This window comes from Puntigrus tetrazona, chromosome 16, assembly GCF_018831695.1.
Source record: "Puntigrus tetrazona isolate hp1 chromosome 16, ASM1883169v1, whole genome shotgun sequence".
NCBI lineage: Eukaryota > Metazoa > Chordata > Actinopteri > Cypriniformes > Cyprinidae > Puntigrus > Puntigrus tetrazona.
In genome coordinates this window covers 20,363,447-20,378,350 of record NC_056714.1, presented here as the reverse complement: position 1 = coordinate 20,378,350, position 14,904 = coordinate 20,363,447, and the positions used below count along the sequence as shown (strand labels likewise).

At 36.7% G+C, this 14,904-nt stretch overlaps 1 protein-coding gene across 2 annotated transcripts; it reads right to left on the bottom strand.

Moving 5' to 3' along the window:
- Positions 1–1,974: 1,974 nt before the first annotated feature.
- Positions 1,975–11,360, bottom strand: tbx20 (T-box transcription factor 20). Of its 2 annotated transcripts, none has more exons than XM_043260242.1 (8): positions 10,961–11,360; positions 9,679–9,919; positions 9,319–9,483; positions 8,766–8,874; positions 8,156–8,314; positions 7,747–7,823; positions 5,454–5,569; positions 1,975–4,532 (listed from the first exon to the last, which is right to left on the bottom strand). In XM_043260242.1, the coding sequence occupies exons 1-8, from the start codon at positions 11,085–11,087 to the stop codon at positions 4,192–4,194; spliced, it is 1,335 nt and encodes a 444-aa protein (XP_043116177.1). In that variant the 5' UTR covers positions 11,088–11,360; the 3' UTR covers positions 1,975–4,191. The 2 variants fall into 2 exon arrangements, with proteins under 2 accessions (XP_043116177.1, XP_043116178.1); XM_043260243.1 differs by having other exon boundaries at positions 5,454–5,566.
- Between the last annotated feature and the right edge of the window lie 3,544 nt (positions 11,361–14,904).

Sequence of the window (14,904 nt, the reverse complement as noted above, 5' to 3'; positions counted from 1 at the left end):
ATGTGATTGATAACTGTATAAATTAGAGGAGACTGGGGCTAGTTGTCACAAAGGCCGTTTCTGAGTAAGAATGTTAAGTTCAGCAGTGGTTTTGTATGTGGTTTTCGAACAACAACAAAAACAAATATTAAAAAAATATATATATATATATATATATATTTTATATATGTGTGTGTGTGTTGTGGAGACTTGGGCTGTTTTGTCACATTTTTAACTTGAATATTTTGAAAACTGAAGAATATCTGATCATTTTTTTAACAGTGTGTGTGTGTTCAGTTGACCGTATATTGTTAATCCTGGACTCTAAAACAAACCCAGACTGAAAAATATTGAATATCAAAATTCCAGAATATCAAAAATGTGACATAATAGCCCAAGTCTCCCCAATTTCAGCAATTTTATACAACCTTAAACAAATCTAGCCTCTATTAAATGAGAAGTAAAGTAAAAAAGTGTTTTGTTTGACTCCGCCATCTAATTAATGTATGTATTTTTCAAATAAAAGTAAATGAGGCATCTATAAAACTACGGTCGACCAGTGTTTTAATAGAGGCAATAAAGAACATGGACTCTATCGACAGGGATGTGGGTTAACCTTAATTCGCTGCCAAAGACAGCAGACAGTTTTCCATTCCTGCCCATATCATTGAAATGTGCTCCTTTTGTCTTGGGGACAAATGAAAGAATCATGGCGGGAAGGAAAAAAATATGCAAAACTGAATGAAATTGCATTAGATTTAGCTGGCAGTCCTTGTTGTGTAAATGACACTCTTATTCCTTAAAATGGACTCCCTGGTAACTGTTCCTTTCAATTTATTTCTCCATAGCTCACGGCCTCAGACCGCCCTTCTGCTATCTCTTTAATCCAATCACCCTCTCACTGGATGTTATTTATTTGCTTATTTATTTATTTTCAAAGGATGTAACTGATTTTTATCAGAGGGTAGAAGTGCCTTTTCTTCCTGGTGAAACGGTGACTAACGACCTGCTATCGATTTGTTGGTTTGTCCATGATATTGATGGCCGTGTGATAGAGAGGCCATCTTTATATTTAGAATTATGCTACAGATACCTCAGACATTTCCTGCACTTCAGCGTGCTGCCACACAAATAACGCATGCAGAATAATAAATGACAATTGCTGTCGCCTCTGTGTATGATTAGTCAGAAACAAGCAGATAATTGTTGGGGATTTAGCTCGCAAATCCATTTATTTGAACCAATCAATAAATGCACTGTTAAAAAAAACATGGACCAGAGTAGATTTGAAAGGTTTTAAAGCTTAAAAGTTTTTTTTTAAATAATATTTAGTATTTGACTATTTGCTTCAATGCTATTTTATTGTGAACTCTGCAGTAATTATCTATAAAAATAAAAATAAATTTCTAATAGTTGTAAATATAAAATTAAGATAATTGGAATATATTTTACTATAAAATACTTTCTTTATACTTAGAATACTTTTCAGTCTTTCTCGTGTGTGTGTGTGTCTGTGTGTGTTCACAGTGGTACTTACCATTTCATTGTAAAAAAATTTCTGTAAATAGTAAAAGTAAAAATGTGTATTTAATAAAAAACAACTAAATTAAATTAAAGTATTTTTTCCCCAATGTATATTCATATAATTTGATGCTTAAATTAATATTCCATGAGTCAGTTTTTTTTATTTACTCTGTCAGCTCAACCTTTACACTGCAAATAAAATAAACAAACAAAAAAAATTGCTAAATGTAAATATCCTACGCTCTTTCAAATAAAGGTTGCAAAAATTGGTGTTTTCACAATGGTGTCATTAAAAAACAATTGGTTTCCCAACGAAACCAAAACTGAACTGTTCCATGGTTCCAAACAGCCTTTTTCTTTTCAGCACGAAGAACATTTTAATAATCTATAAAGTGTTTTTAAAGAACCTTTTGTGAAATGGAAAGGTTTATGGATGTTACAGGTTCTTCATGCAACAACAGACCCCCATTAGGAACCTTTATTTTTTAAGAGTGTGTCGGCAGCACTAACAACAACGCAAACATAAAAAATCAAACTCTCACAACATTATTTTTGGGTGATATATATTTCATTTTGTTTACAAATAACATTTATCATTGCTTCAAATATTACATTAGCCATATCTTTTTTCATAGCTGAAATAAATATATTGCACTTAAAAAAAAGGCATCGAAACAAAAACGGTCAGACGTCTCCTTATGAGTAGGACACCTCTGACGCAGAAATACACACAAACCAAGGAATAAAGAGAAAACATTTGCTAATATATTGCAACTACGTAACTGTTTGTACAGTCTGTTCATAACAAATCAAAGGCTTGAAATGGTGGGCGCATTATTATCATCCTTTAGACAACACATTCAATCTCAATAAAACACCCTCAACCCTGAAAAGTATTGTGTGGCTCTGTTTGTGTATTTACGCTTGTCTGCTCAGTTCAGATTTGAAGGATAAATAAAAAACGCAGCATCATGAAGTTCCTCACACTCACACACACACACACACACACACACACACGCACTCCAGTTCCTCTTCATCTGGCTATTACAGCAAGCGTTGTTTCTCTGTGATTTGGTTACAGGATGTTGATGAATTGTCGATGTGACTGTACAAATAGGAACGCCTCAGCCACAAGTCACCTAATTTCCCTCGTTCCCCTGGGGAAGACGAGACTATTACTTAAAAGTTAGCCCATTATTTACAGGTGTAGACTTCCTGCAAGCTGGCTGTCGACAAGCAGCCTCGAGTGACTAAAGCTCAGTTTCTGGCACTGGAAAGAAATACAAGCTAGCTACAAAACAGAAACCGCTCCATTTTCCTCCGGATTTCTCGTTTGTGACTCATAGAAATGGCCTCACGCGTCGACTGCTTCATATCAGTTGCTGTTCACCCTCATGTCGTCTTTTTAATAAAATTATGTGAATTAGTGTTTCTCGCTGAGGACATACACGCATACTGAAGAATAGTAGCCAAACAGTTCAAGTTCCCTTAAACTTCCACGGACAAAAAAAAATATATAATGGAACTCGATGGAAGCTAACAGCTACTAGCATTCTTCAAAATATATCTTTTTTTGTGTTAGACCAATTTCAGGTAATGTAATGATGGCAGAACTGTTTCTTGGTGAACTGTCTCTTTAAATATGAAATACGATAGAATTACTAAAGGAGAGACTTTTTAAAGAAAATGATTTTTTTTCTGACCAGAAAGATAAAGCAGGCTGTCCAGCATGTACACGGTTCCTATCCAGTATTGCGGTTTTCAAATATCACAGCGCCCTCTAGTGTCCACAATTTGAGAAGGACGGCTGAGAGGTCGGCAGCTCCACAGATACTGTGTTGTATCATTAAGAAGTGATGGATCACAGGGAATGAGAAACAGCAGTAGTCCAGTGTTACGTTCAGTGAGTTACGTTCTCCCTCTTCCGGCTCTGGGTGGCGATAAAGGCATGAGATGAATCTGTAAAGAAACAGCTTACCTAAAAAGTACATTCTGTCAGTCTTTTACCCACTCTCATGTTGTTCCAAACCTGTATGAGTTTGGTTACACGTTTTTTTAAGATGTCCTTGTTACAGTATAAGTACTGAGTAGTATTATTGTATTTACTATATGTTTAGGTGTATTACTTACATGTAACTGCGAGTAATTAATTGTTAATATAATAGTAAGTACACGTAACATATGCATCAAGGACACTTAAAATAAAGCGTTACCACGAATTTGCATGCTTTTGCGAAACGCAAAAGGTATTTTGAAAAAAGCTGGATTCATATTGTCTTCCAGAACACAATTTCCCATTGATTTTCATTATATGGACCAGAAATACAATGCAAGTCAATGGGAATGGTTTGGAACAACATGATTAAAAAATGGCAGAATTTAAATTTTTGGGTGAGCTATCCCTTTTAAGGTAGCACTAATGCATTTGCAGATGAAGACGGATCTCTGAGTCTCTTAACAACACTAAAAACTCATGCTCGAAGTTCTGTTTTACAAGAATCCGTGTCCGTCGGGCTTTTCGTTCACCTTTTCTCCAGCGCAACCGCGAGAAGCAGCGCGCGTCCGGTCGTCGGTCAATGTTATTTACATGTGGTTCTTCCTTTCGTGTAAGCATGTGTGTACGGGTGCAGTATGTCTTCCTTTGCATGCCGGTGACTGGGAAATCTTATCAGGCTGAAGTGGCAGGAATCATACGAACGGGGTCATGACTGTGGAGGAATGGCGCAGTCCCTGGATGGCGGCGTAGGGCCCCTGCTGGAAATAGTGGTGGTAGCGTGGCATGTGGAAGGAGGGGAAGGTGGGGCCGCTGCCCTGCATGGAGCTGGCCAGGGCGGACGGGGTGAGAGGCATGCCCAGTCGACTGTAAGGGGGTAGAGAGCCCTGGATGGGGTGAGGAAGAGGACTGGCCAGGGACGCCGTGCTGGTTCCGATGGCAGACAGAGACTGAGGGTGCTGAAAGCCGGAGAAGCCAGACGTGGTGGTGACCCAGGAGCTGAGGGAAAGGTTGTCCGATGCTGTGAATGCTGAACCTGCGGCGAAAAAAAAAGCATTATTTGTACCATAAAATGAGCATATTTACAGCATAATTTTTACAGAAACTTTACGATTAGCATTGGTATAACTGGTAGCTTACGCTCTTAAAAATGAAGGTCGAAAATGTGATTTCAAAGAAAAAACATTTATTGGTTCTACGACAAACCTTAGTGAACATTTCTTAAAAGAAGCATTTTTGACATTTTAATAAATGCTTTGGTAACACTTGTTAACTATTAACTATGACTTTTCCCTCATTAAATTGTAAATTTTTCTGCTTATTAATGGTTAATAATAAATGTAACGACTATTATAAGAACAATTAATTATGCATGTTAACATGCAAGTAACCCTTAGCCAAACCCTAATGAACCATAAGTTCATTAATATTACAAATTAAAATAAAATGCAACCAAAACCTGTACTGGGAAACAAGAACATATGATTGTATTTTACATATTATTGCATTACTATATTCATTTGTGATAGTTCTTCATCTTTTTGTGTACCATCTATGATCTACTGTCCTGCAAAGTTCAGTTCCAACTAATCAAATACACCTGCTTATAATTTTCAAGCGATCCTGAAGACTTTAATTAGTCGCTTCCGGTGTGTTTGATTAGAGCTGGAGCTAAACTTTGCAGGACAGTCGATCGCCAGGATCAGGATTGAACACCCCTGATGTGATGAACTCTTATTAATCTTATGGCTTTCTATTTTTAGTAGATTTTTACTTACAAAGCACATTTTGTAAGTTAAAGTCAATTTGTATATTAATATAACTATAACGTATAATATATGGTTATGTCATCCTATATTATCCTAGAAACCTTTTTGGTGGTGAAACTGTAGCATTTACAGCTGCCACTTTTCAAACTATATAGAATATTTTTACCAGTAAAGTTGAATTTTCTTACCTCTACTGTGTGCCGAGTGCCCATCTTCTCCCAGGGTTTCCTCATCGCCAGCATAAGTCCGAATGGGCGACCGGGCATAAGAGTGCTTGTGGATCAAGCTCTCAACACTTTCCCTACAGCAAAATCAAAAGACAACAGCCCAAAATATATCTCTATATCCACAATCACTTGTACAAAATAATTTGTCTCCTAAGTAAGCTTCATTTTAATAAACTGAACGAATATTTTTCAAGCCATCACATGATATCATGTAATTATAAGAGAATCTAAGTCTCTAAAAATAAAAACTAAATTATATTTTAACAGTTTTTGTTCATGTAACTACAGCTTCAAAACAACACTGGGCCCAAATGATTATCGCTGTATTTACAGAAGAAAGTTATGTTTTAAATGACATGAGGGTGATGTTGCCACAATTTAGATTTTTGAGTAAAAAACATTTAGAAAAATGTTTTTTTTTAACTTGTATGTTTTTGTATTTTTTTTTATTTACATGTTTTTATTATTATTATTTAAATTTAAATTTTAGCTTTAGTTATTTTAGTATATCAAGGTAAAAAAGAAATTATAGCTGTAAAAGATTTACGTTTTATTATTTTATTTTATTCTTTTCAGGCAACAAAGCAAGGCACTTTATTTATTATTCTAGCATTTTAAACCCTACATTACAGTGTGAATGCACGCTAGTTAATTAACACATCCAAAGCGTCTCTCTGCAGCTTTTGTGCGTTCAATGAATCAGACGGTTCGTGATAAACAACAAGCGCATAAAAATATGTTAACACACAGCAAGTGCGTAGAGAGAAGTGTGTCTGCTGGCCTTGCAGTAAGTGCATTAGCTCCTGTTAGATTAGACTCCTCAGACAGGCTGAGATGGTCTGCATCACAAGAGCCATGCGTCCACATTAGCCCCCCAATTAGGTTAGGAAAGTGCAATATCTGTCAGCAGCGCAATACAAATATGTGTGTTTTTATCTGCGATGCGCTCCCGAGGAGAGGGGCCTCGAAGCCCTACAACTTGGGTGGCTGTTTTCAATCAGTCACGGGGCACAATTGAATTACGCTGTGTTTTAGTGCAGTGCCCGACTCCAGACTAATGCGATTTCTGCAGCTCCCTGAAGATCAATTGATCAGATCTAATTCACAGCCCTTCCAAAGAGAAAAAGAAATAGAGAGACGGAGAAAGAGAGAGGGAGCAGGATGCATTTTTGTGTGGTATTTTTGGCAGTCATTGACTTTCGGTTGTTCTTTCGTTGGGGTATGAAATGGAACTCGCTGGCAAATGTTTAACTGGAATGCTAATTCGAGAGCACATTGCCAAAATCTGTCATTTCCAGCATTTCTAGTTTTATGCATTTTATTTCGGGTTATTAAGTTAAGTAAGCAATCCTGGCCATTTTTCATGTTTTTCACTGTGCATTGATAACACGATAACATAATAAAATGCATGATTTTTAAAAATGTTACAATTTTTTTATATGTTAGTGTGTGTGTTTGTGTGCTAATATTAACTTAATTAAAATATATGGCGATCAGAGATCATATCATATAACACACATTCACTAGTGGGCAAAAAAGTGCATTATTCATAGATATATATACATTACCAAAACAAGTCTTTTCCAGAATTTGTAACATTATTCAATTATTTTTGGGTCTCTCGATTGTCTTGTTTGTGAAACTTGGGTTACAGAGATATTGACGTTGTTGAAGATATAGTGCGTTTCTTGTACTATTTATATATGTTAAAATTGACTTAAAATATACAAATATACAAACACATACAGTATATATTTAGAAATGTGCATTCACATGTATATATTTATACAATTTATATTACATATTAATATATAAAAATAAATTTTTTACTTAAGTATATACACGCACATGTGTGTATTTATATATAAACAATAAATATACACAGTGCACACACATATTATTATATATTATGTAAACAAAAACTTTTTTCACTATAACATTTTTAAATTAAAAAACAAAATATTTTTGTTATGATATTGTTATTGTTAATAATTATTATTGACCACTTGAACCACACTTTACCACAGATAGCATTTTTTCCCAGCTTTCACTGAACCAACCCGCCCACACAAGTCTAAGTCTAATGAGGCTCTAATGAAAAGCCACTTGTGCACTTGTTAATGAGTTTGGCTGAACATTCTCCACCACACACGCCGTTCGCTCCCCAGAGCCGCTCCTCCTCCCTCTGCAATCGCTCACTGCACCGAACGCGGCTCAGAAATCAACACACGGCTAGCAGCAGAATTCCTCATACCTCTCAATATCCGTGAGTCTGGAGGAGTCTCTGAAGCCCTTGGCAAAAGGGTTGCTGTCAATCTTCAGTTTGGTTATCTGCAGCAAAAAATAGGAAACGACTAAATTAATCCAGCAGCTCTTTTCTTCTCCCACACGGGGTCACGGGCATTAAATTAAACTTAAATCCAAATGGAATGACGGATGTCTTCCGGTTAACTGATATGCTGAATGAATTTTAAACTGCCAAAATACACACTATACACTTTTTTTTTTTTTTTTTTTTAATTCAAAAAAGCTGTAGAATTTACAGTGGAACAGATGCATTAAAATAGCCAGTGGGGGAATACATACTACATATATTTTTGACTAAATACTGGCCTTCCTGCTGCCTTACAGGGGAATTAGGTAACTGGTTGATTTGTACTAACCAGCTGGTTCTGGTAAGCAGTGACCGCAGTGAACACTGTCTCAGTGAAGACAAATGTACGAAACTCCTCAGACTTCAGATTGAGAAGTGACGCTGTGTGATCTTTCTTCTTGATGATATGAACTCGCGGTTGGTACTTGTGCATGGAGTTTAGGATGATCTGTCGAAGAAATCGATCACGAATATAAGAACATTTTCATTTATGTGAGGCAGGAAAACCATGAACAGGCTAAATATATAAAAACAGGCCTTTGCATTATGTATTATGCATTTCATTAATTACTGAAATATTTATTATCATCTTTTACACAATATAGGTAAACACTATTACGCTTTATCATCAGCATACTTTTAAATTAAAATATGCTACATTGTATATCTCAATGTATATTTATTGAACAGGCTAATCATTATATATATTTTTTTCAAATAAATAAAAGAATTGGTCTTAACAGGCAAAATATACTTTCTGTAAAGCCACTTATGTTTACATAAGTAATAGGCCATTTTTCTCATTAAACAATTATCTGTAATTAGTACACACTGACATACGCTGAATAAGATGTAAACCTGAATTATAGCGCAGATTAAAAATAAAGCTGCGTGCTTACGTGTCCGTGTTGATCCAGTTCGTTGTTTGTAAGCTTCACTTTTTCGAAAGAAACCATTTGTTTCAATAGCTGTTCTCCGGTAAACGGCGAATCCGGATGCACGTACAGCCTTATAAAATAATAACAAAAAAGTAAGCGTGCTGTAGATTTGCCCGGATATAGTCTACGTGCATTATTCGATTTTTTGTTTACATTTTAACCTTATAATCAAAATTTGGATTTGAAACTAAAAAAAATGACCAAAAAAACTCCATTTTTTTAATTTAAACAAAAACAGAAAAAAATCGAACGTGCGAAATTCAAATATGTTCGAATTAAACGTTCGCGTTCAAAGCGAATTTCCGCTTCAGCTGGCTATCAATTCTACATTTACATATCAGTAAAGCGACATATAAAATAAAAAAATATAATGTAAAAAAAATACGTTTTTAACGGTTTATTCCATTTTTAATTACATTGGTTGTTCGTATTTTGTTGAGGCTTTAACGGTTAACGTTTTTAAGTTATCAATGCAGCAAAACAACGCACGCGTGTAATATTAAAAGCTACTCACCTAGCAGGTAAAGGCGGATCTGCCTTTCCCGCCACTAGCCACGAGGATCTATGATAGGCATATCGATATCTCTTATTATCCACCGGAACGATGTCCATTAGTACGATATATTTGGCGTCCGGATCCACTCCGGAAAATGATACACGGATTGTCGGAAACATTCGTCTGTTGAAACAACATAATATTTATAAATGACATATACGTGAGTAAACATGTGAAACAAGTGATCTGAGGCAGACTATTTTAGATGTGGAAACATTTTAAAACCCACGCCTGACAACAGGCCTAAATGCGTCTACTAAATACAGTTTAAAAACACGAAAAGTAAAATAAGTCCAGCTTCTTCTTTTTTTTTTTTACCTCCCAGATTTCGTGATAATCATTTCCGTGCCGAGTTCGTGGAACTTGTCCCACAGCTCTTTCGTCTCGAGGCTGCAGGAGATCTTGGCCATCTCCTCGCTGGGCACGCCGGGGCTCGTGGGAATGAGCGGCTCGGTGCATAACGGAGCTCCGCCGCCGCCGCCGCTGAAGTCCCCGTGGCTTTCCAGCGAAGGCAGGTCTGCGAGGTTTGGATGGCACGACGATTTCTCCACAAATTGTTCTAAAACGATTCCAAAACAAACCAAAAAGATCACGAATTATAAAAATATATGTGCGCGAATTCATTGCGGTGAGTGTTAGTCTGGGACAGGCATGCAAAAGCTGCCTTGGATCCAATAAAATATCACAATCATATACAAAAACAGCATAACATCATTTACATTTGATTTTGATTATTTGATTTAATATTGTACGGTATATTTAGTTTTATTATAACTGTTAATAATAATAATAATAATAATAATAATAATAATAATAATAATAATGATACATTAGACCATATGAAATGTAAAAAAAAAATACAATTATATGAGTAAACAATATTTAACAATGGATAAAAATAAACTGTATTTACGTGCTTAAATATTTGTGAAGAACCGTAAGTCTTTTCATTTTGACATTTTAATTAATTTTGCCTGAAATGTAGTTTAATACAAACTGCATAGGGTCGCGAGAAATAATGCAGCGGGAAAAACCAGTGATTTTTGTTGTTGTTCTTGTTTAATAATTACTGATAGTCAAATTAGACTTTACTTCTATTTTTATATTGTAAACGTACATAAACGGTTGGGCGTACGGGGCGGTTTGTCGTTTGTGGGTTTAGGATAACAACAAAATTACATTTATTCATTTTGATTTGCCAGGAAAACTAACAAATTTTAACAAAACAACACAAACTGGTTAAAATACAATATATATATATATATATATATATATATATATATATATATATATATATATATATATATATATATATATATATATCATTCCATTCCATTCATCTATTTTTAGAAGTTTAACAGGCTACTCCTTATATTGACAGGTCACACATTTCCTTACAATATTCACATTTCTACGACCCACAAAAAACGGAATTATTTATATATTCATATATTGATTTATTTCAATACCCGGTTACTTTATACTAGGCTGTTTTCTCTAATACACGTCCGCTGTAACACGCCTCGCACGCAAACTCGTGTCACTGCTGCAAAACACGAAAGCGCATCAAAACTCGTGAAAGCGTGGGATCAGCTCTTACCCAGCGGCTTGATGGTGTTTTCCTCCGACTCCTTGTCCTTCGATTTCCCGCTTGACATGAGCGCGGCTATGGAGAAAGCGTTCGCCCTGGAAGAGAGCTGAGGCTTTGTGGAAGAGGTGTACTCCATGATGCGAGAGCTCGAAACTATTCTCAACTGCACAAACGTCCGGATCAAGTCCCGAAACGACTTTCGGTCGCAAGGCGACGTTTAAATCGGGGCTAAGAAGATTGCGGGATGCAGACTGATGCGCGTGTCACTTCCAGGTCGTTTGGGGCATTGTGTGTCTCGCTCCAGTCACCCTCTAGTTCTCTCGCACAAGTATGATTTTCATAGTAAGTGCTGGACACTTGCAGTCTCCTTAATTTCGCAAGCCCCTCCGTCGTACACAGACACGACCAATCCCCGCGTTGCTTCTAGATCATTGGCTATTTGGCATCCTCCGCTCAGTTTATTTGCAAATCCTACTACGCTGGCCGCTCATGAATATTAATGTACGCGCGTGACGTAAACCTTCCTGATTCGTCGAAAGTGTAACGCTGGCGAGCGTGCGTCGGCGCGCCGGCCAATCGCAACCGATAGATTTCGGCGGAGGCGTGGCTTATCGATAGTTTTTAGCTCTTGCGACTGGCTACTTCCAGCGACGGCCTTATTAATATTCATGAGTTCACCCGACGGCGCGCGGACCTGAGAGAGCCGTCAAAACGTTAAATAAACTTCATCAGTGTTTAACACGTCACATCTGTCTACACTAAAACGCTGGTTATGTATATAAGCTTCCATCATGCATGAAAGCTCAAATGTCCACATCTTGTAAAGGAACGCCGACTTCCTTAACGTGACAAAAGTTGTATCACATAGAATTAAACTGGGCTATTTATTTGTACGCTATTATATATAAATCTATATATCATATTAATATATTATTTTCAGGGAGTCTACCTATATTTTATACCATGATATAGGCCAGCGCATTATTCTGAACATTTATCTCCGATAAAACACACGTCCATCCAAACGTTTTTAAAACATGAATATAGCTTTTACTTTTATTCCTCTTTATTACTTAATTTTTTTATACGTAAAATCGTATCTTAAGAATTTTAATCTAAATCTGCTTCACGCATGAGCATAGATTTCCTGATTTTGTCGTTTGTTTGTAACGACGCAGACCTGACTCTGTCCTTACAAACAAGCGAAGAAAATCAGGAAGTTAATATATTCACTAATTTTACTCGTTAGTAATTGATAAATTACAGAAATTCAGAACAAAAGACAAAATACTAAAAACATAAATAGTATTATTCTATAATGAAACAGGCTGCATAAAAGCCTAATAATAGTTTAAATAATAACAATTATCATATTTAATGTTTTTACTTCCGTAGATTCAGTACCTTTTCTTATCTGATTCGTAACAGTTACGTTTCTCTGTTTTTTTTCCCCCTGCGTTATCCTTTTGAACTTTTGATAAGAACAAATCCTGTCTAGACGCCACCTCAAGCCACCGCTCTCCCTTGATGCCAAAATTGAGACACAGGCCCTTTGTCGAGTCAAACACTTAGCGAGCTTATGCCGATCAAGCTCGGTGAAATCATTAGTGCAGATTTTAGCTAACACGTTTCCCACAAATAAGCACACTGGTCAGTCGCGTTATGCCTAACCTGGTTAAACTGGTCAGCTGTGGCGTGATGAGACTCTTAGGCTCACAGTATACCTCTTAAATGCTTCTTTTGGTGCATATTATATATATATATATATATATATATATATATATATATATATATATATATATATATATATATATATATATATATATATATATATATGAGCACATATAATAAAGATACAGGCTTTTGATTATTCCCTGTTGAATAGTAAGACAGTTCCTGCCCGTGCTCGAGCCGCGTGAGAGTCTGTATATAAATATATATCCTAAAAGCGCTGACTCTTGTGTATTTTCCGCTTGAGGAATCACCTCATCCTCAATGTCAGTCTCTCTGGACGCAAGAGCCCCAGATCTACAGCGTTTAAACCCATTAAGGCGACACTCAAATGCAAATCCAATGCTGCAGATATATTATAAGGGACCTTGGCTGGAAAAAAAATTAGATTACTGTGCAATTGCCAGCGGATAATGTGCTAAAAGCTTTCCCACTTAGCGTAACTCCTTACTGAATATTATTCACACTTTCGGGGCCGATGTGCCAGCCGGCCCATGGCGACTTTTAAAGATACAACAAACCCCCGGAACGTGTTGCCATATCCGCTTCTTATAAGCGACTTTGGACTACAGGGTCACGACTTTGCTAGTGCTCGGCAAAAATGTGACCAGTTGCCAAATCTCTCCACCTGCTGTTCAAGCGCAATATTATGCCTTTATTAATTTCCCCGTCCTTTATATTTTGTGCATGCATTGACTTTTCACACATTTACACACGGCAGCATATTTTATTTATTTATTTATTTCGTTCAGAGGATATGATTATTGAAATGAAAATGTGTAATATTGTATAAATTTGTCACAGTGTTTAATTTATATTTTGTGCAACCCATGATTTTTTAAATAGGCCTAATGATAATGACCATACAGCTCGCTTTTCAAACCAGTTTGGTTGCTTTCTTGCGACATCTGGCAACGCTGCGAGAGCCTATTCCATTCTGGCAAAAATAGCACGAGCCAGAAAACGGGAACCACACATCTGACGGACTCCTTTCTGGGACTGCTGAAGTAAATCCGAAAACAAAACAACGGTGACATTCAACAGACGACTATTTTAATTATTGCTGTGCATCGGATGTGAGATATAACGTTGGTGAGGCAAACTGAGACAACTGCTTTGGAATATAGCCTAATGGCTAATGTGTTGCCCATAATCGCGCAAACATCGTTTTTATGAATATGTTGATCATCATTATGAAATAAGTCCATTTAAAATAATTCAATCCCATTTATTCCATATGCAGGCCAAATCATATTGCCCACACATATCTTGTTTTTTCCCCCAACGTTATACAATCTTAAATATTTGTTTAAAGTTGCGAAGATAATTGCTTATTAGTATTATGATTATCAGACATGAGAAATGCATTTTTTTTGTCAAAATACTGACATATAATGATTTTGTTGCAATGTTATTTCTATGCAAGTATGCATAAATATATATTTATTTTTTAGCAGTAATTTTTTAACCCAGTTGCGCTTTTATGCTGTCAGACTATTTCAGATATTGTATTAATTTTGTAGGCGTTTAAAAAATGAAGCATTGCTTTGTGCCCATGAAGAAATAGGCAAAACACTAAATAAATGTTTCCATTCATGCAAATGCACATTATCTTTATTCCTTTTATTACCTCACGAAGTGTGAATTATATTGTCAGTATTGTTGTTGGGCCAATATTAAGTGGATTAATTATATTCGGGATTAATCCAGAGGCGTGAAATACAACAATCATCCTCCATTCAGAGGCCTCAACAGGAAAAGTAAAACATTCGCTCAGCTGTGCTAAGTTGCCATGGTTAGTAATGACCTTAAAATTCTAGGGCAGCAAACTAAAGTCCTATTGCATCAGGCTGATTCAAAAAAACAGAGAAGCTTTTCCAGTTTTCACCTGTGAGAAGTGCCCCTATATTCCCCCTTTTTTCAGGCAGAGGCGAGCCCTTTCCAACCAAGACTGGGCTGACAGGCATGCAGTGGCCGAGCCAGTGCCTCCGTTCATATGACTAATTAGACAAGCTTCACGCTGCGCTGTTCTTTTTGATGCTGAGCCCTGGTGCTAATTGCCACGTCCGTCTAGGGGCACATGGAGGTTAAGTTCAAATGCAGCGCCGGCTCACTGCACTCCTCCACCCCTCCGTCTAAATGGCCCCTTCTCAACCTTTTTTTGCCCTGACCTGGGCCGTGACCGGAGCCTGTTGGGGACAGGCTCGGGATCAGGCGGTGTG